The sequence below is a fragment of the Crocuta crocuta genome, unplaced genomic scaffold (assembly GCF_008692635.1).
Source record: "Crocuta crocuta isolate KB4526 unplaced genomic scaffold, BGI_CrCroc_1.0 scaffold180, whole genome shotgun sequence".
NCBI lineage: Eukaryota > Metazoa > Chordata > Mammalia > Carnivora > Hyaenidae > Crocuta > Crocuta crocuta.
Window position 1 is genome coordinate 5,333,806 of NW_027527549.1, and position 27,291 is coordinate 5,361,096.

The following is a 27,291-nucleotide window of genomic DNA, read 5'->3' on the forward strand; positions in this document are numbered from 1 at the left end:
TGTAGTTACCACATGCTGTAACCATGACTACAAATAATCCCAGAGATAGGTCAGGAAACTTTATCTTATTTATGGAGCACCTCCAGGACGGGAAACCTGCGTGTCCACTCAGCTATGTGCTAGAGTCACCCTTTTTTGTCACAGATATTAATTTACCACAAGACTGCTCTTGTCAGATCCCCCAGAATCTCCAGGTCAAATTCCTGGCCCATCCCAAGATTCCAGGCACTCACCGGTGATCTTATTTATGGTGTCAATTACTAATGGTGCTGAGATTAAGAACCCGGTGAAACAGATGCCAGACAAGCTGTTGCTAGAATTGTCTATGTATGGTTAGAGAACGAGCCTTGCCCCAGGCCTGAGCATCTGTGGAAGAGAGGGGGAGGTGACTGGAGCAAGCGCTCAATGTGTTCATGGTCAGGCCCGCTGAAGCCCACAAGATGATCCATTTGGGGAAACCAGGGCTGGCAGCAGCTGTTGAGTAAGCCTTACTCATTTGAGGATTAGGAGAGAGTTGAAGAAGCCTTGATAAGTCGCTAAGAGCCAATTCTATCTTTGGAATCCAACATAATTTTCCAGCAGACTCAACCCTTAAAGGCTAGAGCTAGGATTAGCTAAGATTTAATGCCTACAAGTGGCCAAAATATATATTTAAAAGTTTTATTTTGACATTGTTTGTATCAGCAAAATAATAAATAAATAAATAAATAAATAAAAAAAATAGAAGCAAACCAAATGTTTATCTGGAGAGAACTGGATATAAATTATAGTGCATTTATCTAATGAAATAGTATACAGCCAGTTATGGGATAACTTAAAGTAGTTTTTAAAAGCTACATATAGATAATATGTATGGTATTATCACTATTAGGTTAAAAACAGTTGAAGAAATGAAGGAAATACAAACCTATGTAAACGCCTGTGTATATGAATATGTGGGCTAAACAGATTTAGGAAAAGAATCTAGGAAGATACATACCAAACAATTAATAACAGTGTGCCAGGGGAAAAATAATTCTATTGAATATATGCTTTTGCATTTTACTTTGTTACAGGAAGCAAGAATAATTTTGTAAATTAAAAAGGTGAATGTATAATGAAAGTATTTAGTTCTTAAGAAAAAAAGAAGATATTTAATTCTTATCAAGTCAATTAATAATCATTACAGCATGTATTGTGGCTCCAGTACCGTGCTATATGCCATCAAGAATATAAAAGAAAAACTTCTCCTATCCTTGAATATTATGATTTACTAGGAGAGCCTATATAATGTATGTATAATTTTTAAACAGTGCTCAAACCCACGTAATTGAGTCCTTCCCATTTCATACATAAAAGAGAGAGATGATTATTCCTTTTTCACAGATGAAGGAAACTGAGGTTCAGGGAAGCTCAATACCAGCAAGGGAGGTAACTGAGTTCTGGTTCTAGACCCAGGGATCTTTGCTACTAAATGCCTTTAAGTAAAGTAAATGTCTTCTTTGTGAAAAAGAAAAGATATTTCAGTGAAAACTGATCAAGAAGCATTTAGAAGTGCTTGGGGAAGAGGGTATACCCGAGTTCTCAAGTCTGACTTTCTACACCAGTGAAATCTGTCAGTTTATGGTTGATCTTGATTTTCACTTATTTCTTTAAACAGAATCTACTAAAAAGATTGACCAAAAATCATAGACGAGATCCAGCTATGTTTCCCGGAGCATTAGAGATGGCAGAGACCCTAAAAATCACCTCTTGAGACATCTCAATTTTTAAGACCGGAAACTGAGGCCCAGAAAGGCCTGAAGACTGTCCTACAGCTGACTAGAACTTGAATCTACTACCTTTTCAGCCCATCCATGCCACGCTCATCCTCATGAATGGCCCAGTGACATGTCGCTCTTAGGTACCCCAGCTGACAAAGCAGGTACTTGCACCAGTTACAGTCTGACCTCGGCAAGATCCTCACTGGCTCAAAGTCCCCCAGACTAGCTTTGATGGAGCAAGCAGTCAGTCTCTTCTAATCATGTCTTTCTTGAAACAGCTTTTGCTATCATGTTATTTTCTATCAGGAGGACACAGAGACCAACACTAGCGCAGCCAGCATTTATTTACCGAGTGCCTGCTCTACAGCCCTCACAGAGAGTGGGGCTTTTGATTACATTATCTCTTAGCGATCTAGGAAGTAGATTATGATCTCCATTTTACAGCTAATAAATGATAGAACTAAAGGCTCAGATCCAGGCCTTTTAAAAATATGCTCAGGGTGTGTTCCCTGTGTGCTGCCTTCCGTGTAGCAGGGGGGAAAAGAAAAGGAAGGGAAAAAAAAAAAGAAACATTGGATATGACCCAAAGACTGTAGCTTCTTTAGAAGCAAAACATGCTAATAAAATCTCTGCTTCCAGGAGGGAGTCAATGGAAATCAAATAAGAGTGCATTTCATTCTGTCATCTCCTGACCTATAAAAGTGAGTTAGAAGACTAGACTCCTGGAGAGTCATTGCCTCCAGGCTCTACAAGAGTCTCTGCTCATTTCTCAACGTTCCAGATTTCTGGGTCTTGTCTTCAGGCCAGCTTCCTGCTCTCTTCAAATCACAGCAGCACTCCATTCTGTGCTTGGACAGTCTATGAAATCTATGCTCCCTTGGAGCAGATGATAGGTCTCAGGCTTAAAAGTCCTATAAATCCCATCCACTGAGGAGAGCTGAAAACAAAAATTAATGCGCTTCAGCTACATTTAAGGGTGACTCTACCGTCCTCCCATCTCCTCCTTAATGTTTCCTGGTTCTGATGAGATCTACTGGTTAATGTGGTGGGAGGAAAAGGGTGGGTTTGTGTGCCCCAGCAGGTCCCATTAAAGCTCGTGCTCTACAGTACAACTCTTTGCAAAGCAGCGTTTTCCAAGATAATGAGCTGGAATGAATAAATCCCTACTGCTGGGTCTTCTTTAATTATTTCCCTAAACAGAAAGGACTATGTCATTGAAAGTATAAAATGCACCTAAAAAAATATTCTTTGGTAAAGTGCAACAGGATCAAGGTGTGACATCCCCAAGAACGGCCAAGTCACAAAAGAGCTAGTCATGCAAGAGGCCAAGTTAAATAACTCATAATTTTGGATCTCTGGGTCCTGCTAGCACTCTTGAGTGTAAGCTTATGAAATACCTGAACAGGCACCACGGCCCCTGTTGAATCTTGCTTGACTTGGCCCTTGCATGGGTAACTCTTCTGTGATTTGGCTTTCCTCACACATCTCACACCTTCCCACAAGTGACCTTTTCACTCTGTGCTTGGCTTTTCTATGGTGGGTTAAGTGTCTGCACACATTTGCGTCATCAGGTTCATGGTGTGAAGATGACGTGGTCATGCATGGTATTGCTCTCCAGATATGCAAGAGGGGTTGAAGTTCTGCTTTGGTTCCTGCAATCTTTTCTTGGATAATTATGGATTAAAAAGATATGGGAAGATGATGTATGCCCTACCTTTTCTCCATGACACTGCCTCTTTGAGCTGCCAAGTAGTTTTTATTAAACTGAACTTCCACATATCCACTGGTACCTACTCCCTTGGACTCTAAATCTTAGACCATATGTTGTTATTTTCTACGTTTCCAGACCCATTTCTTTTGATATGAAATTTCCCAGAATTCCACAGGCCTACTGCATCATGTAGCACTGGGCGCCTACATTTCCTTGCAACATTACTATAGATCAACCTGATGACAACCATGGTCCTCCACTTATCCTATATCTAGTCTAAGCACTCTTACTTTTAACCATCCATCGTCATCTCCAAGAAGTCTTCTTCCAACTCTAGACTGACCCAACTGCTTCTCTTTTGTGTTCCCATAGCATCCATGTTTATGTCTATCATAACATTTCCCCACTACAACAGTTGTTTCTATTTATGGCCTGTCTTCACACTGGACTGTGAGCTCCTAAATTGTACGGGCTAGCTCTCATTTATCTATGCATTACTGACATCTAGCACTGTGTCCTGCACAAAGTAATGGTTGATGTTGATGAGCCATTGTTGAAGGTTTGGTAGAATGAGTTTGGGTGAATACTATCTCCAGGCATGTGAATTACTTTTATTTCAGAAAGTCATTTTGTTGTCAGTATTACTTTCCCATGGTATATTAAGTATGATTTGTGTTGGCATTCAAATAGAAGAATACACACCCAACTGAAGTTGTCACTACAGAAAGACTAATTAGTTTAGCACTCAAAGGGTAATTTGATTTATCAGGTCACATGTATGGGCCATGTTGAGGCAGATGACTGACTTTCCCCATGCTTTCAAAGAGACGAGGAATTTAGCAGCCACTCTGCGTTGTTCTTTAGTTTGGTGTACAGCTCAATATTCTCTGACAGTATCTTCCTTAAATCTTCTCCAAAAGCTCTGCTGATCTTCATAGACATTATCAAACCATAATGTCTGATATATGACTTATGAACTCTTAACCCTCTGTATCAACTTTCCAGCCACATTGCTACCACAAAAGCATGCTTCGGTGTTAGATACAACCTGGGAGCCCCAGAGATCATCTTTGCCAATCTCAACACCTTCAGTTTGCTTGAGAAATAGCTCTGTTCAGCTACATAATAAAGGACATCCTTAAGTGTTTAAGTCTAAGGAATCTTACATCCTAAGGCTTTGAGTAGAAAAATGATTCTTTCCAATTCTGGGCTTTTGCCCTGATTATTTTACTAAGGCCTCAATCTTCTCTAATTCTGAATGGTTAAGGAAGCCTTTCCCTGGCCATGTTTCAGGTGAATGGGCCAAATTTAAGGTGGGGCCTGGAGATCTTAATGAGATGTGTGTAAGCCCATATTGCAAAGAAACAAAACCAACATTTAGAGAAAAGGCTCTAGTGATGAAACATGAATTCCTCCACAGACCAGCAGACTCTGGTAATGGAAGATGGGACCTGTGGCAGGTTGCCTAGGTGCTTCTGGGAACCATTTCTGGATGATAGGATTGCTAAACTAGTTCTCTGGAAAGAAGACTGACTGGTAAGGGGACAAGATGGTTGTTGGCTTGTACTGGGTGCCTCACTCTGTGAGCGTTCTGAGGGGCATCACTGGCAGTATTCTGAGGCCAAAATCTGGTGCTGTCATGGGATTAGACAAAGCCTCCCTCCAGAAACCCAGTTTCAAAGTCATGTAGGAGGATTTTCCTGGCTCTTTTGGGATCGCCCACGTACATTACATGACAGGCTTTCCATGCTCCTGCTTTGGGGTGGAAATGTCATCTGAAGACCTGCAAAACCACAAGTAGAAGATGATCCTGACCCTCTAGAGATGGTTTACATATCCGTTCACTTTGTGTTTGCCTCAGTCTATTGGTAGTGATGCCTGAGGCATTCATTTGAGTACCTGCCACTCTTGGCGAACCCCCACAGACATCTCCCTGATTGACTGGAGCTAATTTTGTGGCTGGACCAGGCCTTGCAGTTTTATGATTGCATGGTGCACCTCAGAAACAACCATCAGGGCACACTGAATAAACCTCCAGGTCCTGGAAGGACATGGCATGCCAGAGCCACAGAGTGAGGTCATGGAGGACATGGGCCTGACCTGGGGCCCGGCCTCTGCTGGGACCACCAGTGGGGTGCCGAGGGTTTCACAGGTTCACTATTTATTGGTAAATTTAAAACATAAGAGCAGGACCTAGAACACAGGAAAAGAAAAGCAGGGTCACTCTGCTTTTCTAAAAGTGGGCTTTTCTAAAATGGGGAACTTTGTAGGCACAGGTGGGATGGCCTTTATTTTAGTTGCGTAGCTGCCAGTATGTTTGGAGATGGATGTCTTTGAAATGGATGCCTCACCAATCAAATCTTAGCACTGGGTGCTTACGTTACAATTAAAAAAAAAAGAAAGCTAATTGTTAGGCACTTAACACTACAATGTCATGCTTGAGGTTTTTCTGGATGAAATACAATAAGAACTGATTCCTTCTATACTGTAAACTTTCTTAGGGCAGGGAATATGACTTACCTATAGTATTCTCAGCATTTTGCCCAAGTAAATAAATATAGAAACAAAAAGCCTGCTGTAAATTGACTAACTTATAGTAATTAATAGTGCAAACTCTTAGTGGGACGGCTTGAGTGTGACCTTGTGTAAGATTCTTAACCTCTGTAATTTTTCTCTTATCTATTATATGAGCACAATAATAATAATAATAATATTGCTGATATGTAATAATAAGCACTTGATAAATGTTTCTTGTTCTATAGCTATTACCACATGGGAAAAGCTCATTCTATGTTGCATAAATCCTCAAGATGTTCTAAGAGAATGGCAAAGAACTCATACTGAAAGATACATCTTACTGATGAACTAGGGACATAATGACAAATGCTCCAGATAGTTTTGCCAAACATTCAAGAAGCTGGGACTAGAAGTTAGACTTCCCTTTACCAGCTGGGTTTACAGGAAGAACAGATAGTGAGTCTAGATCACTCAGGTGCTTATCTCCCTGATAGCTACCAAATCTGTTTCCTTTTCTCCCTAGGCACTCAACTAGACTGTATTTCCCAGCTTCTTCTGCAGGTAGGTGTGGCAAATGGAGTTCAAACTACAAATCAAGAGGAAGTCATAACCAGTTCCAGGCCTGATTTATAAATATCTTCCATGTTCCAGTTTCCATTCTTTCTCCATCTGCTACCTTGAATAGGGAGGTACCAAGCTTATGTGTTGAAGATAGCAGAGCCTGGAAGGAGCCCGGTTCCTGGAATCACAGCTTGGAGGAAAGCCACCTAACCAGGAAGCCCACGTTGGATGACGAGATGAATGAGAAATCAGCAATAATGCATTACTATTTGAGAGTGTAGCTGTTACATCATCCAGAGACAACTTAGGAGGGGCTTTCCCTGCCCATGGATGGAGGAATGATGTGCAATGTGGCAAGAAGGGGAAGAGTCCACAAATCCTCTTCATGGACCCCAGAAATGTCTCCTAGCATGAGAACTGCTGAAGGGTTGACCTGGCAGTCCTCTGACAGTCCCCTTTGTCTGTTTCAGCTTCCCTGGGTGAAACTACTAAAAAGGACTCAAAACCTTTTTGGTTTTCCGTGCCTCTGCAGGGCCTGCAGTAAAGTCTAATAAAAGCAGAACGTGTGAGTAGGACACATCTGAAGTGGGAAATGTTGTTAGGCTGGCCCATAAAAGATGAGTGCTATGAGCAGTAAAATGAGCTAAGAGGGAAAACATGATGAATGTTTTCTCGGCCTTAAACAGCAAGATCTCCTTTCACAGTCCCACGTGGCACTGAATGGCTGGCTGGAGGAGCAAGGGGCTCTGTGCCCAGCTCGACGCTCGGACTGTGGCAGTAAGTTTTGCCTAGGGGACCCTGGCAGGGTTGGGGGATGCAGCCTGACTCCTCTGTCACCTCCCAGCCCCCACTGGTTCTTTTCGGGATGAAGGCTCCCACTGAGACACTGGAGGAAATCCTGAATTGCCCACGTTACAGAGCCAGGACAGCTCACATACGAAAAGGAAATCCAGACTCATGGTACCAGGAGCAGGAGGGAGAATGTTTGACTTAAGAGATTTGAGATTTGACTTAAGAAGGTGAACATCCTCTCTCCACTGCCAACCGCCATAACTCATTGTCCCATATAGAAAATACTTGTCTTAATGTCCTGCTTCCCACGCTCACACCCTGACACCCCTCTCCTCAGTTCACACGGTTGCCAGTTCTTCAAACAATGATTCAAATTCAGCCTTCTCCATGAACACTTCTCTCTTTACTATAGTCCCCTTGAATCTCACTTTCAGAGAAACAGTAGTCGAAAGACCTGGGCTGGAGCCCTGTCTTTGTTCTTCATTAGCTCTGTGATTTTGTGCACATTGTTAACCTCTATGAGTGTCTATTTCCCCATCTATAAAATAAGGATTGAAATACAAATTCTGTAGGGTAGTTGCAAGGTTATAGGATAAACTTGCACAATGCATAACATGTAATAAAAACTCAATAAAAATGTGTTTCCTTCTAAACTTCTACAGATTACATGGTCTTCACCATAAATATAATACTTTCACTGTTCACTGTTTCACATGCATATTATCTTGACTCCTCAACTAAGTTGAAATTTTTGTGAAGGTAGACACTTTCTACATCTCCATATTACATAGAATAGCTCTGAGAAAATTATAGAATACCAAGCCATATTTAATACTTTTTAATTAATTGTAGTAATTAATTGATTGATCATTTGTTTTAGCCTTTTAACAAAGTCAGAGAGAAGGGATGACTCTCCTCGGCCAAGGAAGTCATTTTAATAGGACATTATTGCGGCCATGTAGAAGATAGTTTTAGATTTGAGGAGTCTCTGAATGGCCCCAGTCCAAGAAGTCCAGCAACCAGGCTTCAGCAAATAAGGGATGATACTACAAAGCCCTGGGAAGAATAAAAATACCCAGCTTCAGCGGATGCAAGACTAGCAGGGCCCATCTTACAGTAAGGATATGGCTGCCCTCGGTGTAAGTTGGAGAAGCAGATTCTGAGGCAACTTCTGCATTTGTACTTGCTCAAATGTCATCTCCTTAGAAAACCCTATTTAAAGGAGTCTCCATCCTCATTCTCCAATGACTCTCGAACATTCTTATTATTTGTAATTACCTCAGAATAATTCTTGCAGCCTGAAATCACATTATTCATTTGTTTGCTCACATATCCCATAGCAGTCTCTCACCAGACCATGAACTCCTCAATGGCAGGAACGTGTCTAATTGTTCACCTCTGCCTCCTCATGTCCAGGGCAGTGCTAGACACAGAATGGGCATGAAATACATGCTTATTGAAATTGAACAAGATGAATGAATGAAGCTGTCACAGGCATGGCCCTCTCTGGAAATCAGATCTCTGACTGACAATCATAAGTACAAAAGTTTTGTGAAAATGTATCTTTATGGCTGGGGCTCCTCAGGAGGACAACTCTCCTTTAGTTTACTGGATGCAAATTGGTGCAGCGGAGCTTCTCAGAAATCCTCCAAGTGCTAAGCAATAAATCAAACATCTAGCATCAGCCAAGAAGCTCTGGCCTTTCATCTCAACCTCTGTACTCCCACTAATGATAAAAGATTTCATAGAAGACGGTATTAGTCTATAGGCTACAAGAAGGGTCTGAATGTCTTGTTTTATTAAATCATTAGGTTTGAATTGAGATGCTATCATTTTTTTCCTCCAAAACTTATTTTATTGACCTTTAAGTTAAAGTTACTTCTTAACCCATCATTCCTTCTATAAAATTCTGAGTATCATTCAAAGCTCAACCAGTGAAAACATTTCCAACCTCACCTTCTTACACTGAGCATCTTCTCTGAATTTTTAGTTTTTTAGATCATTTGCCCCACAAGGTGCATGACTGCCTGAAAAGCAAACCGTTTGAAGAAAGAAACTATGACATGCATTTTTTTCCTTTTTACTCCATTATGTATAGTGGATCCTGGTGGGCTAGTATTGAAATTAAATTTACATTAATCTTCCATGGAATACCATATGAAGAATAAATCTTTGTTAATTTGGACCCATTCATTTGGAGTCAATGAGAATTCAGCCATGCAACCATTTTGCCCTATCCTTGAAAAATGGGTTTGGTCAACAAATTCAGCAGAAGAATGACTATGTATTGAGATTCTATACTGGGTCACAAACTTCCCTAGGGTGCAAAGACGAACAAGACAGCCTTTCCTCCAGAAACATGGATGAGAACAGAATAGCTTTCTACTAGCTCTTTGTATATATGTAATCAGCATGCCAGTTATAATGAATTCTCACCATTACTTAAAGAGAACTGGGTAGAGCATAGTCTTGGCAATTCTTTATCCCATTTAACTTTCTCATTTATAGATAGAAACATATGCCATAATTGAGATGTAATTGATTTGGACTGTTCTAATTAATACAAATTATGGGAAGTTTCTGTAATTAACACTCTTGAATGATTATTGAAATTATTATTTACTGTTCAGTGGAAGTAGGGAAATTTTTATGTAACGTTTGCTCCCTGGCATATTATGATTATCTGTTACCTAAAACCTCAAACGCTATTAGGCCAGTTGATAATATTTGGTATGCTGCTAAATCAGAAAGAAATAACTGTAAGCTTTATATGTAGCTGTTTTCTGCCCACCATTATGAAGCCAAGGGTTGACTGCAAGATTTCCAAGTAAATAGTGCCTATTTAAGTCTGGAGATAGGCATGCCCACAATCCATGGAGATTGGAGATCTAGCCATTGTCCCAGTTATTTCAGCAACCATGGGATAGCTAATGGAATTAACTACCATGCCAGTCTTGGAAGTTATTTATAAAACCGTGCAATGATCGACTGAAGTTTTTATTCTCCCCAAAGCAAGCTCCATTTCCAATGAATGTGTGTGTATTGGACACCCTGACACCCCAAATCAAGCCCTGATGAAATGGGTCAGTGGGCTCCCACTGTCACTGTCTACCGAAAATGGTCCAGGATAGAGGGAGGGCAGGGGATTTCGAGTTTGGGCTCTGCTGCTTCCCAGCCACTTTGAGTTACAGGTGGGTCACAACTTTAAGAACCCTCGTCTCCCATTTGCAAAAATACTTCCTACCCTCCCTGTCTGTTCTTGGACACTATGAGGCTCAAATAAGAGAATATGGGGAAGCGTTTATAAGTGGAACAGCCCAAGGCACTTTATTAGTCTCTTATAAGTCATTTGGTGCATGGGAACTCAAAATCACGCCTCCGGTGCTGTGGCAGTGCATTAAAAGGGGAGAGTATACATTTATGATTAAACAGCCCTAGAGGCACTCTCCCCTCACTCCCTCAGGATATAACTTCTTTCCTGATTGCCCAAGTGCTTTATGGGACAGCTGGGGCTCTGCAGGACCCTGAGGTCACGTGGCCAGCTCAACCACTTGCTACCCGAGGGCTTTAATCAAGTACTGAATCTTTTTAACACTTGTCTCCAGATCTATGAAAGGATGATCAAAATAATGTCTCACAGAATGGTGGGAGGCTGAGATGAGATGATCATGTAAAGAACGGTATAACGCAGGGCACGGAGCCAGGACAAGGATCGCTGCTAGACTCACTGGCAACTGCAGCTAATATGAGAGAGCGAACATCCCACTAGAGTCAGACCTGATTTCAAGTCCTGGTTCCTCTCTGACAGACTGTGTGATCCCGGATAATCCTCTCAACTTCTCTGGAGCTCAGCTACCAACCATACAATAAGCATGGTAATATCTACTTTGTGAGGTCTATTCAGAGTTCATGTTAAGTGATATAGATGACAGTGCTGTGCTTATTACAAAACATAATGTAAATGCATAGACCATTTTTTCCATACAAACACGCAGGAAACAATTGCAAAGATTTTATTTAGCGGCTTTCTGTGCTTGGCACTTAGAAACAGTTCCGTGCATAAGGGCACATTTTTTTATACACCTTTACTTCATACATATTTTACATACCCTTTTTATTGCCCCCTTTTTTTTAATATTCATAATATTGGATTCCCCGCTAGGCACATAAATACATTTATCTACAACACCTCAAAACCAAAAATCTTAATAATATCTGTATTACTTTACTTGGTATTATTTGCATTTCCACACCACTTAAAAAGTTCAGCTTGCACCAAACTTCACTTGTTTTCTTAACATTAAAGGATTTGAAGGGGAAGGGAAAGATGAAGGAAAAAACCCAAAACTTCAAAATGCAATAAACTATTTGATAAAAATGGAGCTCTAAGGGCAGGTGGAAGGATGCAGAAAGGCCCATCTGCAATTCTCTGGAACGTGACTGGATTTCTCCTGCCCCGGGGGCCACGGGGCAGGCAATCCAGGTCAGGTGTCTGGATCTGGCGTGTGGAAGACCAGGCCTCGATTTGTCGCCTCTGCTCTTGGTATCATCTGTCGGGATTATAACACCCTTCCTTCTTCACATTCCTTCTGTTCCCCCCCCCCCCCCCCCCCCCGCCTCCCCAAAAGCCAAATGAAAGGTTGGCTGGAAATGAACAGACAAGGAACAAAGAGCTCGGGCCAGCCTCACCTGATACGGTTCTGCAGGGCTCACAGAGGNAGCGCACCCCTCTTCCGGATCACGGAGGTCAGAGCAGTGGGATCCACGTGCATTCCTTGCCCGGGTCCTCTCCAGTGCCCCGACTCTGCCCAGTGTCCCAGAGACGTTTCCTCCTCAGTAACGCCACGATTCTCTCTATAACCTGTAGGGGGGACAGGGAGAAACAAACCCAAACCAATTTCCTCGGTGCGTTATAACTCTCACCATTGCTCACACTTCCTCTCTCAGTCTCGCTCTCCGCCTCTCTCTTGCCCACTATACTCCTTCTCTTCCTTTTTCGTTCGGCTGCTCTTACTCCCTTTCCACAGGTACCGCTGGGACCGTCAGCGACAGCTCGCCGAGTGAGGAGAGCCAAAGTTCAAAAGCCATCTTTTTCAGGAAGCCAAGTCCCGTTGTAGTGGTGGTGTCTGTCCGTCCTCGTGGATAGGAGGGGGTTCCAGGCTACACGGTTCATTCCAGAAACAGGGTAAGCTGCAGGGGACAAAGGTTGGCAGCTACTGCTGGCCCAGTCCATCTAGCGTGGTACATAGACCGGTTCTTGGTGAAAGCACCCGTCTGGGCCCCCCTCCACAGAGTTCACCCAGTTCCAAGTCAGTGTGTGTGTGTGTGTGTGTGTGTGTGTGTGTGTTGGTGTATGTAAGAGTTTGTGTGTGAATATAGATGTGTGCGTGCATGCATGCAAGGGTGTGTGTGTGTGTGTGTGTGTGTGTGTGTGTGTGTGTAGGTAGGTAGGTCTGTATTTGTGTGGGGGTAACTTTTTATGGCTGCTACATGCTAGCATCTCCCTTAACATTATTATAAAAGGGTTATTCAGTTTCTTCAAAGGCCACTCTGGAGTAGACAACGTTTTAGAAAACTAAGGTTTGGGAAGGCAGGAGAATGGCCACTGCGTCGGAGGTGATTGTATGTATCCTTCAGTGGCTTCAATGTCTTTTGTTGTTCTTAGGGATGTGCTTTCCTCCTCCAGAAAAAAAATAAAAATAAAAAACAAAACAAATACACAGTTCCCATTCTTCAAAGGCGTTGGGCTCCCGGAGAGGAGGATCTGCCCACGGAGCCTATGCGGCCCTGCGCCGGGCGTTCGGAGGGCCCTTACACCATGTGCACCGACATCTGGGAGGAGGAGCCTGGCACCGCCCCGTACTGCCGGCCGTCACAGGGGTTGGTCGCCTGCTGGTTGTTGGGCGAAGGGCTGATCATGTGCATGCCGTGCTCCATCCCCGTGGGCAGGTACTGCCTCTCACCAAAGGCCCCGTTGGAAGGAGAAGAACAGAGTAAAGTGCTTTGAGAGGCGCTCAGTTTTTCCGGGCTGGCGGCTAGCCTGGGAGAAGTGGGGAAATTGTATCCATACAGATTGTAAGGGTTGTGGAGCGAGAAGGCGTTATAGGAGCTCTGCTGCATGTGGCTGCCCCCAAACATGTGTGGTGACGAGGAGCTAGAGGCGGCATTGCCAGCCTGCATGACGTACTGGAACTGGGAAGTGGGGAAGGACCCCAGCTGGCCACCGTAGGCTTCCATCTTGCTGTTGCTAGGCAACGAGGGAGGAGTCGGTATTCCTGAGATCAGGGATGGAGTCCTCTGAGGCATGAAGGTTTCCGAGGGCTGGGTGGCTGAAGCGGTGCCACTCTGGAGCCTGTTGTAGCCACTGTCACTCAGCCCCGGGTAGCTCTGCAAGGCTGCCATGTTGCTGCGGGCGCACGGTGGGTAATCGGAGAGGTTGAGATTGCACAGCTGGCTCTCTCGACAGCCCACGTTGAAAGTGTTGGGGGCCAGGTGAAATGTCGGAGGAGAACAGGATGGAGATAAAAGGTGAGACGAGGCTGAAGGGGACGGTGTCCCAGTGCTGGAGGTGGTGGGGGAAGTGCCTGTGCTGCCCCCTGAAAAATAAAAGGTAAGTACCATTGAGACAGAGGCCCGTCCAGGCCGGATGCAAGCCTTGCAGGACGTATCCTCAAATGTGCAAGACGGGCTGATTTGTACAGAACCGTAGCTTTCCCTTAACTCAGCAGACCTAAGCGATTCTATCTGTGGACACACACACACACACCAAAAAAAGGGGGGTAACACAAAAGAACACTAAACTTCTGTTTCTGTGTATAAGTGCCTTTGAAGTCTTTTTAAAAATAATAATAATAAGCCCTTCCAATATTCACTTTGCCATTTCTCACCATCAAATTCACTTTCCAGTAAGACCTCTGGTAATCAACATTAAAATCCATCCATGAAACTGCCCCTCCCACCCACCACCCACCCCCCGTTCTCAGTGGAAAGGCGTTAAATGTGTGTTTTCACCTGGGACTGTTGCTGACTTTACCATATGTAGTCTTCCAGGTCAAAACACAGCATACCAAATCTCAGGACCGTACCCACAGAGGAAATGGGGTATTGGGTCAAGGTTGAGGCCTGGGAGGGCTGAGCAGAGGGGCCCAGGAGGTAGGAAGGGAGGCACTGGGCTGAAGTTCTGTCATATGAAAGATACTATGAGTACAACCGGAAGAGCTAGGTTAGCATAAAGCAAAGCTAACCTGTAACTAACTCATTATAATCCAGAGGGTCTGCTAATCTCCCTTGGTAAGAGCCTGTCCAGTCTTAGAGACCGGAAAAAAGACTGTAAATGTAGTCTGTGGATTTGGGATATTTGTGAGGTAAGAGTTCAGACAGGTCCCAAAGTCAGGAGATCTGTGTCCTCACAGCTCTGCCACACTAACCCCCAGCTCACCCTGAGCACATTCCTTATCTTCTCTGGGTTTGTTTCTATATCTAGAAGATGAGAAATTGAACTAGGTAAGTTAGGAGAATCTATAAGCTTTAAGTTTCAGGATCCCACCCCAGACCAACTAAACAATAATCAAATGATTCTAATGTACAGCCAGGGAATGAAAACCAATGATGGAACTCAAATTCCTTACTTCAAAGTACCCAGAATAGCAATTCTTAAACTTTAAGGGCCGTGAAAATCACCTGGAAGGCTTGCCGAAATAGATTGCTGATCCTCCCCACCTACCACCCTGAGTTTCTGATTCTACAGGTCTGGGGCAGGGCCTGAGAATGTGCATTTCTGAGACCGATGCTGCTTGCTAGTAGAGAGGTTAGAGGAACCCCAGGTCCCTTTCATCTCCTTGAAAGAGTTGCTCCTCTGACATGTAGCTTTTAGAACTGGATTGGTGGCTGAGGCACCAACAGATGAAGGGCCAGTTCAACCCGACCTACTTCAACTATGTTCTCAGAAGCCAAAAAATGGCCTTTCCAAGCCTCTCCTTTCCCAGGGCTAGGAAGCAGCAGGGTACCAGCGACTTCTTGCCTTGCCCACTGGCAGTGGTGACTGCTGGGGCTGCTGGACCTTTCATTCAAGTTCTATTGTGGGAGGGCTGCTGTGTCCTCCATAGCGACCCTCCCATGATGGAACCCCTCCCTCAGGGCAAGCTTGGGAATTTCCCAGAGTTGTTTGAGAGCCCCTGATCCCCTGCGAGCCTGGTGTGAGGAACTTGAGCTGCTATAAAAGGCTAAAGGACATTTTAAGTGGGAAGGAACAGGAATAAGGTTTTTATCAGTGAGAGAAATGTGAAGAAAGCCAGCAGAATTCCAGAGACATTGGGATCCAGAGGAACCATCCAGGTGTGCCAGGGAGGAGGGCCCAGATGTGCACACTGAGAGGCAGACACCTCAAAGAGAAACCCAAAGTTGATTTTTAGCCTCAGCTTACGCGTACAGATGCGGTAGTAGTATTGACTGGAAGTACACACTTAGCTCCTGTTAACAGTTTTGTCAGAGTTAAATTTTTACAAAATCCAACCACTATCATCTCTTTCTTGGTCAAAAAAAAAAAAATTACCCCAATGAACTTCCAAGGTAGAACTACACACAGTAGCTACCTTTAGAGTCATTTCAGGAAACTCTCCTTCTTTGTTTCTTCTTCATGGCTTAAATTCCTTTAAGAGACTTGGTGAAAAGATTTTTATCCCACAAACTGAGGTAAGGCCAACATCGTAAATACCCCTGGGAGAAGTAAGCCAGCAGCTGACCATGGTAGGAAGAAGACCCAGACTAATTCTAGGTCCGCTGGCCTCCACCCAGCCCATGACCACGGGCAATGCGCGGTGCCTCCTCATTCTCCTCATCTGTGAAAGAGCATCTCAAACTGATAGGCTTCTAACTATTCTTGTCAGAATCATATCTGTGTCTGAGGATGAAGCTTACACAAAAGTGTGAACAGCCAAAAACAAGTACTTTTTGAGGAATCCTTTTGAAATAAAGGAGTTTTGGAAGAGGACAGCAGAGAGGGGCGAGGAAGAACATCTCCCACTCCTTGTTTTTGGGCCACTGAGTGGCCGAGCCAATTGGGCCTCCTGGGGAAGTTCAGAGATTCATTTTCTGCAAGCGACATCCTACATCCATTTTCCTCCTCTTCCACTTGAACCAGTATGAGCTGCAGTGAAATGAGTGCTGTGGCACAAATGGAGAAACTTGACTCCAGCTGTAAAGAGATTTGTGTTTTATGGGATATGTATCTGGTCTCCTCTCTCTGAAAGTCCATCCCGCTCTCCCATATCTGGTTTTATGTGGTCCCCGAAGAGACCCCCTGTTTGGCACACTGCACTGTCCTGTTGCGGGTACGCTACGACAGGCACTGGCCCTCGCCCTGCAGCAAGAAGTGCAGGATGGAGCAGATGACTTTTTACAACTCTAAATGGTTTTCTCAGATGGCCCACGATGGAACGAATGGTACTGATTTAAGGCCTCAATTGGTTTCACTACAAAAAATAAGAGGGAACTATTAACAAGTTACAGGGATTTCTGCTGAACAGATGAGAGGTACATGTTAAAAAGTTTGTAGTCAGCTTGCTTTGGCTTTTAAATGACACTCACTGGAAATGAGACTTGGTGGCCTGCTGAGTTTCAGGGGGTGGGAGCCCCCACGTGAACTAGTGTTTGAAGCCGGGGAGCAAGCCTGTCCAAGAGAAGGTCACATTGCTTCCATTCACTTTGAAGACATGTTCCTACACACTTAGAGCACTCAATACAAATAACAGCTATTTTTCAAAGTCCACCCAGAACGAGAAGACTGCGGTACTCATTTTGCAGAGAAGCAAACCGAGATACTGAGAAGCCTTTTCTCTCTTACGATCTAACAGCTTGTCAGCTGTTAAACAAGATCGGGAGTGCCAGCCAAGTGCTAAATAAGCAGAAGGAGGCAGGCTGGCCTCCCTGTGCATTTCAACACTTGGCCGCCTTGAGGCCTCTCATCATAGAAGAGCTAGGGCAGAGCAGGAAGCCAGGCCATGCTGATCCACAGGGGTCAGAGCTGCCTCTCAAAGAAAAGCATCCCTCCCTTTCTTGTATAGCATTCTTGCCTCACCCCTCTGTACCTGCCAGCTCCTGAATGCTTCAAGGGCCTTGATTTAAACTTTATTTAGCAGACGATCATGGACTATAGAGTTTCGGATTGGCTGGCCGTCTTACTGATTATGGGACCTTGCAAGTTAGCCTCTCTCGATATACATGGAATTTTGAGTATCTCCCTTTGTAGGGATGTTTCGAGAAACAGGAGATGCCAAGTGTACAAAGGAATTAAATACTTATTTCCTCTTCTCTTCCCTTCTATAAGTGAAGAAGGAGTGGAAGAAGGAGAAAGGAATCCTAGGACATTTGGGTTCTTTTTTTTTTAATATTTTTTATTTATTTCTAGGAGAGAGAGAGAGAGACTGCGTGAGCAGGGGAGGGTCAGAGAGAGAGGGAGATACAGACTCTGAAACAGGCTCCAGGCTCTGAGCTGGCAGTCAGCATAGAGCCCGAAGCGGGGCTCGAACCCACGAACCGCGAGATCATGACCTAAGCGAAAGTCGGACGCTTAACCGACTAAGCCACCCAGGCGCCCCAGGACATTTGGGTTCTTATGGGGAGACTCTCGGGTGTCGGCTTGTGTTCATGGAGCTGAGCACCTCAGGCTCCCCACGCACTGGTGAGCCTATGTCACGGCTAGATGCCTGGATGTCACGAGCTGGGGGGAGCCTCCATGACTGCAAATGATGGAGCACTGAGCCCGTGACCATGGAGCCCGCTAAGCCCATACTCCCAAAGGCTAAAGCAGCTCTGTCTCCTCTCTGAACTATCTTTCCCTCTCGCCTCACCCCTGCCCAGAATGGAAATCTGATGCCTAGCATCTCTATTCTCAGATCAAGCAAGCAGAATTGAACATAGGTAGGTTGGTGTCTTTCCCACTGACCTCAGAGGTCTTAATCCATGTCTGAGAGGTGATTAAAATGTAATGCCCTAAGTAGCTGAGAACTCTGGTATTCCAGGACCAATCCCCCACCCACCCCACCTCCCTGCATCTTGTTTCATCCAGGGACCCAAGTGAGGAGGTAGTCATTGAAATTCGTATTCAACATTAACTGGTTCCAATATTCAAGGCTCACAGCCAAAAGAACCGAGAAGAATACATGTTTAGCAGCGATTCCATACGAGGACAATAACCTAGAATATACTTGTGTACCATGAAGACAAGTAAAATGTGACCATGAAAAATCCTGAAGACCAAACCTGCTGACTTTTGCATCTTTAAATTGATCACTTCCAGATTGTAATATGGAGGCTTTCACATACAGTTTCCTTTTGGGCTTGTTTTGTTGTGCTTCCCCCCCCCCAAAAAAATTTGAAAAACAGTAAAAACAAGACCCCATCTAGGCTAGTAAGGAATAAATTTCCATGTAATTACTTGGTTCCACAAGCCAAACTTGTCTCTCATATAACTTGGTGGCATGTGGCCCTTGAAGAATGTAGAATCACTGTGTCCCAGAGTAGCCGCCTTTGAGGCATTCAAACAGGGAAAAGGTAAAATGCCAGCATCCTATGGACTGATCCCATGGAATAAACCCAGAAGCCATAAAGTTAAGGATCACAAGTCTGTTCCTCCCTACTAAGGAATTATCCTTAGTTGAAATGAGAGTCCTTCTTAAAATGCAAATGTGAAACATTATAGTGCTAATACGAATTGTGTGGCTTCAATCTTAGAAAGACTCCTAATGCATCCTTCTCCCTAAAGTTTGAAGATATACATAGATCCAAACCTCTTCCTTTTTTAAAAATGTTTATTTATTTTTGAGATGGGGGAGGGGCATAGAGAGAGGGAGACAAAAGATCAGAAGCAGGCTCAGCGCTGATAGCAGAGAGCCCAATGTGGGGCTCAAACCCACCAACCGTGAGATAATGACCTGAGCTGAAGTTGGATGCTTAACTGAGTCACCCAGGTGCCCCTCATCTAGTTTTTGTTTGTTTGTTTGTTTGTTTTTTAATGTTTTATTCACTTCTAGGAGAGAGAGAGAGAGACAGCGTGAACAGAGGAGGGTCAGAGAGAGAGGGAGTCACAGACTGAAACAGGCTCCAGGCTCTGAGCTTGCAGTCAGCACAGAGCCCGACTTGGGGCCGGAACCCACGAACCGCGAGATCATGACCTAAGCGAAAGTCAGACGCTTAACCAACTAAGCCACCCAGGTGCCCCGCCCCTAATCTAGTTTTTAATATATTCACCCAATTCTCATTTTTCACATTGGTCCTTTGGGTTCTGAGGCTCTGTTTCCTGGAAGACCCTGTTTCACACCTACCACCTACCTTGTCTAGGTGGGCTGGCCCTGGTTTTTCACTTTCCATGAACTGGTTTGTTTTCTAAGAGCTGGACAGTTCACACATCATATTCCCCATCCCGACCACAGTGATTGGTTCAGGGATGATGCAGTTTGAGTCAATGAGACTCAGAGATTTTGCTAGAAACCATAAGAGGGTCACATGACCCTTTCCTTCACATTGAAACTTAAGAAGATATAGGTCTACAGCTGCTGGCAGTTAAGTTACCACCATGAGGGCCTGAGGATGAAGTCAGGCAGGAGCCTGAAGCAGGGTGGTGGCAAGGGAGGTTAGAGGTGTGGACAGACTCCAGAACTTGGTGATGAGGGCTGCCTACGGTGGGGAAGGAAGGAGGGAAACACCCAGGATTATAGTGGTGTCCTTCCCCCAGAAGAGGGCGCCAAGTCTGTGAAGTAAATCAGTGCACTCCATTTTGGACACATTGAGCATCAGGGGCTTTGGGACTAAACAAAATATATGCCCCCACTAACTGTTTTAGTGGACTGAGTTGAGATACCCTCCAATCCCTGTCATGACCTCCTCATAGCCATCTTTCCTCATCTCCATGATCAATAAGATCTGCATAAGTAGCCATCTCTGAATCATTAGAGTGATCCACAGTAATTCAAAGACAAGCTGTCCCTTGAACTGTCCCCCTTTCCCTGTGTTTTACTGGTTTGAATTTCTCAGTATCTGATCCCTTTCTAGGACCAACCTCTAAACGTTACCAATCAGACTGATGAAAAGCCCAGCACCAACAGGGATGCCCATATCCTTTTAACTGCCTGACAAAATTTAAAAGACCCAATGGTATTGGAATCTTTTCTAGTGATGTCTGCTACCATTTGAGGAGAAGGGAGGGTTTCATAAACGGCAGGTCTCCTTATTTCCACAGATGGAGATGGAATGCCAGCTCTGGTGTCACTGGTCCAAGATGGTTCCTTTTTGGTACAAGAGTTGTCAGCCCCTTCGAGACGGACGGTGCTCCCAAAAGTGCTTTCAGTTTGGGCCCTACAAACAGCTCCACTGTATATATCATCAGAACAAGGGGACTGCACTTGACTGTAACTGACCTGGGCTCTTATTTCTTTTTTCTTCTCTTGTCTGTGTTCCCTCAGTCAACATCCTGAAGCATCACTTACTTGGTTAGTTCATTTTGTCCCTGCCACTATGAGTGTTCAGGCAGAAGCCACTCCTGAAATAGAATTCCCATCTCCAGACTCCCCAAACCTATAAACTCCCTTGCTGATTCTAAATGAAGACATCTGAAGGTAAGACCATACACTTCCATACACTTGACTTCATAAAAATAAAATATCGGCGTATTTACAGTTAATGCTCAAGGCGTTGGAGCATTAACTGTAAATGAGTGTTGGAGCACTCAATTGGAAGTGTTAACTTAAAAAAAAAGTGTCGTGGAAAATCAAAGCTCTAGTAAGTAAGAATGAAGAAGTCAAATGTGGTCTAATGGAGAGGAAACTGCCCTCTCCAGATGGAGATGCACTTTGGAATCCTCAACTCAGTTCTGCCACCATTTACTGGCAGATATGTTAGTAGACTGCTCTGTGCCTTGGCTTCTCTTTGTGTAAAAGGCAGAGTATAATGAATCCCATGCATTCTTCTCCATAGGAGAAAACAACTATATAGAATAGCCATTCAATATATTTTTTTTAATAGAAGGATTTGGGTTTTTGCAAAACTATGGCTAATTCAACTAAGAGNCCAAGAAAACATCAATTGGAAGTGTTAACTTAAAAAAAAAAGTGTCATGGAAAATCAAAGCTCTAGTAAGTAAGAATGAAGAAGTCAAATGTGGTCTAATGGAGAGGAAACTGCCCTCTCCAGATGGAGATGCACTTTGGAATCCTCAACTCAGTTCTGCCACCATTTACTGGCAGATATGTTAGTAGACTGCTCTGTGCCTTGGCTTCTCTTTGTGTAAAAGGCAGAGTATAATGAATCCCATGCATTCTTCTCCATAGGAGAAAACAACTATATAGAATAGCCATTCAATATATTTTTTTTAATAGAAGGATTTGGGTTTTTGCAAAACTATGGCTAATTCAACTAAGAGCTTTCCTTGAAATTTTATCAACAAATGGGTCTTAGTTAAAGAGAAATAGGGGTGCCTGGGTGGCTCAGTGGGTTAAGCATCTGACTTTGGCTCAGTTCAGGATCTTGTGGTTTGTGGGTTCTGGCCCCACTTCGGGCTCTGTGCTGATAGCTAGCTCAGAACCTGGAGTCTGTTTCAGATTTTGTGCCTTCCTCTCTCTCTGTCCCTCCCCGGCTTGTGCTTTGTCTCTCTCTCAAAAATAAATAAACATTTAAAAAATTAAAAAGAAATAAAAATGATGGCAAGGATGGGATGAAAAAGGCATCCTTAACCTCATTCAGACAGAAGAGTCTAGCCTCCAGCAGCAGCAGCAGCAGCAGCAGCAGCAGCAGCAGCAGCAGAAAACAGTCTTCAGGCCATGTATCTGACATGCCAGACATTCATGTGTCTGAAGCAGTGAGGTTATATGGACACTAGGTAAGTCAGTCATTTCGTGGAGTTTGGTGTCAACACGGCCAATACTCTCTTCACCAAAAGGGAATACTACCAGATCAGTCTCCACTGAAGTTTCCACCAGAAGTTCATCACTCTCTACTTCTTCTAAGACACAAGACAGTGCAACACAGATGACTATGTCTCTTTTCTTCATTTTATGAGTGATACTGTCCAGAGCTACTGCAACTCTTAGTTCTTAATGGAGGAGGGAGTGAATGTTGTCTCTTTTATGTCCTTTGTTAATGTCAGGAAACCAAGCCACATATTTGTAAATAATGAGACTCTGGATCAAATTCAGTGTATAGTTCAAAAATGGATTCCAATTAAACAACTGAATAGAATTTTGGCTTTTCCTCTAGCCCTATCCCACTACCATATGAATCTAATAATTACAAGTTCATCCCCCCCAACCAATAAAAAATGGACTCACTAAATAAGTGTGACATTTTGCTTTGAAAGTCTAGTTCCTCTTAAACCATTGTTTTCCAAGTGTCAACAATAAATTTATCACATGGATAAATTTTCAGTAGAAACACAGTGAAACTGGGGCGCCTGGTGGCTCAGTCGGTTGAGCATCCGACTTCGGCTCAGGTCATGATCTCAGGGTTCGTGGGTTCGAGCCCCGCGTCGGGCTCTGTGCTGACAGCTAGCTCGAAGCCTGAAGCCAGTTTTGGATTCTGTGTCTCCCTCTCTTTCTGACCCTCCCCTGATCATGCTGTGTCTCTCTCTCAGAAATAAATAAAACACAAGAAAAAAATAAAAAAAAAAAACAGTGAAACTGGCCATGCTTCACACCTAAGCAACTCACACCAGTTCCCTGTGCCTGCACCTGCCTAATGGCCCCACGTGCTGCTAAAATACAGGTTGCCAATCCCAGCCATCACTCCACAGCTACACACATATTAAATGCTTGTGCTCCAAGTACATGCATCAGACAGTGACCCTGCCTACCTGAGCCACAGTGCCACCAAGTGACCTCACTTGGCATTGTTCATTAGGTACTTCCTGGGGGCCAGGCCCTATGACAGTTCTTGAGAACACAGCAGTGAACACAATGTCACCACCAACGCCTGCTCTCAAGAAGTGGCAATATCCCTGCCAACATCCTCACACCAGCCTTCATGGTACAAACTCTTGCTTAGCTAGAGCTTGGGAAATCAACAAGGAAAGCAAGGGCAGAGAAGCAAGGAGTCACCTCAGAAACAAACAGGATCAAGTGTCTTTGCATGAAAATGACACATGTTCCTTTATGAAGCATGCTTACGTTAATTATCTCACAAAAAATTACCCCTCTTTGGTAGGTGAGGAAAACATTCACTAGAAGTAACTTGCCTAAGGGTATAAAGAGTTAGCGGCCATCCAAGATGGAGACCCAGATTTCCCAACTATCAGAATACCTCTGCCTCATAAGGGCATGAGAGCCTCAAAGCAATAGCAACACCCTGAAGATGTGTTGATCCTTCTTGTGTCACAGGATTATGAGAAGCAGGCTGCTTCATGCAGAGGACTTCCATTTCTCCTCCAGTTATAAAGGAGAGAGAGGGAGAGATGGGAATTCTGTATTACTTGCCTCACCAGATCCCTATGAAGGTCAATCATGTTTTAAATAATTACTAATCAGAAGTCAGTATCTCTTGTCCCTGATGCACCTGCCTCTCAGGTACCCATGTACAGGGACAGAGAGGGGTAGTGATGATGACCACCACCACCACCACGAGAGCTAGCATGTCGTGAGTGCTCCCTTTTTCCATTGTCTCATTTAATCCTCACAAAAATTCTCTTCTATTCTTCCATTTTGCACATGAGAAAACTATGTATCAGAAAGGATTGGGGACTTGGCTATGGTCACAAAGCCAGGAAGAACCTAACCCAAGTCATCTGACCCCAGACCCTATGCTTTCAATCACTTTATCTTACAACCTGAGAGAGCTCAATAATTTAGGTTACAGAACCTAACTTAGTGTGCAAGCCACCGGAAGCTCCCCTGGGAGGGAATGTGATCTAATGTAGTATCAAGTCCTAGAAACGTCTCCCACCTGGCAGAGCCACAATTTCAAAACTTAGAATTCTATTAATGGGCAGCCATGTGGCAGAACCTAATACGCTTTGTAATTTTGATGGGTGCCACTCTGGGGCAGGAGGAGGTTGGAGAGGGAGACTCATAAAGCGTCTGACACTGTGGGAGGCTTCCCCAGGTGAACGGGGGCTGCGCTGGGAAGAGCCACTGGTGGGACTGAGGAAAGGAGTTGAGGTCAGTCCACGAGCCCTCTGTGCACAGGCCACAGGCTTCCCGACCGGCGCTGCCAGAGAAGGGAGAAGCTGGAAGAAAAGCACAGACCGTGCAAAGAAGAAGTCCACCCAGCCCATGAACCTGAGACAGGCAATGTTCCATGTAAGCGAACACAAGTCGCAAGCTTCTGAGGGGCTTGCAGCAGCTCCCTCATAGTCAGACCTGAGCAATTCCTTGCTGTTGTTAGGGCCGAGTTTTTTCTCATCTACAAAACTAGAATAAGAAAGCTGATAATGCTGCCATGAGGAATAAATGAAATTCTTATGAAGATCTCTTAGAATACCGAGGGTTGTGTGAATGCTCAGGGATAGAAATAATTTCACTACCTTCGTAATCATGAACATAACCCTGCTTTTAGGAATGGGACAGCGAGCTGCCTCTGGAACGGGCTTGTCTGCACAAGTGGTTACGTTCCGGTTATTTACAGAGCCACCAAGTACTCTTCGTTCTAGAAGAACGGGTGTAACTCATGGCTTGGCATGGGGCCAGATGTGCTATATTCAGTTCTCCCACTCTCTCCTTGGCACCATCGCTAAGCAGAGGCCATGCCCTGGGACTTTACCTTGCTGCTTTTGCATGGTGGTGAAATCCTCAAAGGTGAGTGTACGCACAGGGGGTCTCCAGAATGCGTAAGTCTCCATGATGGCTTCCAGTCCAGTTCTGCAGAGAGAAGAACCAACAAAGGTAGTTGTAAATAATGCCAAGAAATGCACTGGCTTTTTAAAAATCTGAGGTGGTTTGTCTGACAAGTGGTATAGACATAGGCACTAAGAGATATCACCAATGGGGCAGTGGTGGGGAGAGGGGAGGAGGGAATCAGTCTGGAAGAGCACAAGGTACAGATGACACTGAAATGTGAAAAGAAAAAGAAATTAGCCCAATTCAGATTATTTGCAAGTGTGTCATAACTATGATGGATTTCTGCTCTGAGCTTTCTTCAAAGGAGGTGTGGTCTGCTTGAAAAAAACTTAAATGTTAGATGTCAAGGTCACTAAAATCATGAATGTAGTTGAACGGGAAGTAGCACTGACTGTTTCTCTAGCACAAGACGATGTCATTATCATTACCACAGTGCACTGACACAGACTGCCCCAAGTCCATCAGTGAGTATGTGGAGTCAATGAAATTGTCAAATCGCTGTGGCTATAAAGTCTCCTTAAATCAACAGAGGCAAGCAGGGCATATACACTTGAGTTTCTGTTGCATCAAAAAACACCCACCTGAAGGCAAAAAAAGTGGCTGGTCCCAGAAATTATACCTCAAGCAAAAAAGCCAAGACATTTCTGTAAATATTTATCTGTATTTTATAATCTAATAATCAATCTGGTCATTGAGGGTCATTTACTTGAGACAGTCAGACCTCAGGAAGCATCCGGTATTTGTAAAATACATTAGGCTTCTGTTTCATTGATACTGGAGGTTCCGTTAATTGAAATATGCACATAGTGCCTACTTTACCCTTCAGTAAATTCTCTCTCTGCCATATTTATGAGGTGCTGATGGGCATCATTTCAACATAACCAAGTTATCTCAAAACATATTCTTGCTAATTCCATGTCCTCGGAACAGAGTACTGGTTGGGGCTTTGTTTAAAGCTTTGAACACAGCTTCTGATTATTGACTTTTCTTTAAAACTAATTGCTTCAGTTCTAAGTGGAGGGAAAGGAAGTTCAGAGGCTACAAGGCAGGCAGGACAAGAAGGGTAGAGAAAAGGAGGTGACAGTCCTTTCATTTCAAAGTTACTAGAAGTAACATGGCATCCCTTCCTGGAAAAGACAAGCTTTCGCTCTTAAGATGAAAACACACTGCCTGTCCCACTCCCTAAGCAGTACATTTCCAGAGTTCTCTTTAGCCCTGCAGACCAAGAATAAAGTGAGAAGTTTTATTTTAAGAGAACAAATATTCTTTCCTTATAAATGACTATAAGATCCCCTGAGGTTCTTCTCAGATGAGCTGCTGATACACTGATGGGCTCTTTGTGTTGGAAAATTTCCCCTCTGAACAGGCCTTCCTTGCACAGCTAACTTTCTAAAGTCTTCCCTGGAATCTTGGAGGCTTTAAATACACCGATGTTGGCAAATCAAACTCTGTATTTTTAGAAGAGGTTGAGAAGAGAGGGTGTTGCATGGTGTTTATTAGCTGTTAATCTGTTAAAAGTAGGAATAGAAGACATGTCCACATAGTCACCTACATCAATGCTGAATACAGTACATGAAGCTATTTGTGGAGAGAAAGAGAGCAGGCTATTAGGGAGTTCACAATAATAAGGGGATAGGCAGATGAAGGCATGCCGAGCTTTGATGATTATAAGAAAGAGATAGGCCGGGCCTAGATCTCACTGCCTTGCTCTGGAATGCTGGCCACGCACCAGAACATTTTAGGATTCCCTCTAATGGCATGGCAGGCTCACTGCAAATGGCAAGACCTTTGTTTTCCACCTCCGAGTCCATTCTTCCCAGGAACATGTACTAACAAGGGGCAAAATATTAGCTCAAGGACAAAGAACAGTCCTTTCTCATTTCCTAATAAAGTGACAAACGACTGAAGTAACAGTAACACACTGATATACTGCCAATATTGTATTTATTAAAGAAATACAAAAAAAAATTTTATTTCATTTTCATAACAGGCAAAAAGACTGGCAAAGGTATCCATGATTTTATTTAAGCAGTCAACTCTATACAAGATAGTGGCCATTTGCCCATCTGTCCAAATCTAAAATCCACCTGAAAGACTGAGTCATGGAGTCAATAGGTTTAAAAATTGGGGAAGTTGAGGCACCTGGGTGGCT

The 27,291-nt window shown here is 43.9% G+C and overlaps 1 protein-coding gene and 1 long non-coding RNA gene across 2 annotated transcripts in view; one reads left to right on the forward strand and one right to left on the reverse strand.

The window, feature by feature from the left end:
• Positions 1-13,134: 13,134 nt before the first annotated feature.
• The window catches only part of TBX15 (T-box transcription factor 15), a 102,107-nt gene continuing 87,950 nt past the window's right edge, over positions 13,135-27,291 (reverse strand). Inside the window, exons 7-8 of the mRNA XM_077768039.1 lie at positions 25,063-25,160; positions 13,135-13,919 (exon numbers count right to left, since the gene is read on the reverse strand). Of these exons, the coding sequence (XP_077624165.1) occupies positions 13,135-13,919; positions 25,063-25,160 (883 nt within the window). The remainder of the gene's footprint in view (positions 13,920-25,062; positions 25,161-27,291) is intronic.
• On the forward strand, positions 13,597-20,734 carry LOC144234712 (uncharacterized). Its single transcript, XR_013336048.1, has 2 exons — positions 13,597-13,851; positions 20,558-20,734. It is a non-coding gene; the product is annotated as an uncharacterized LOC144234712 (long non-coding RNA).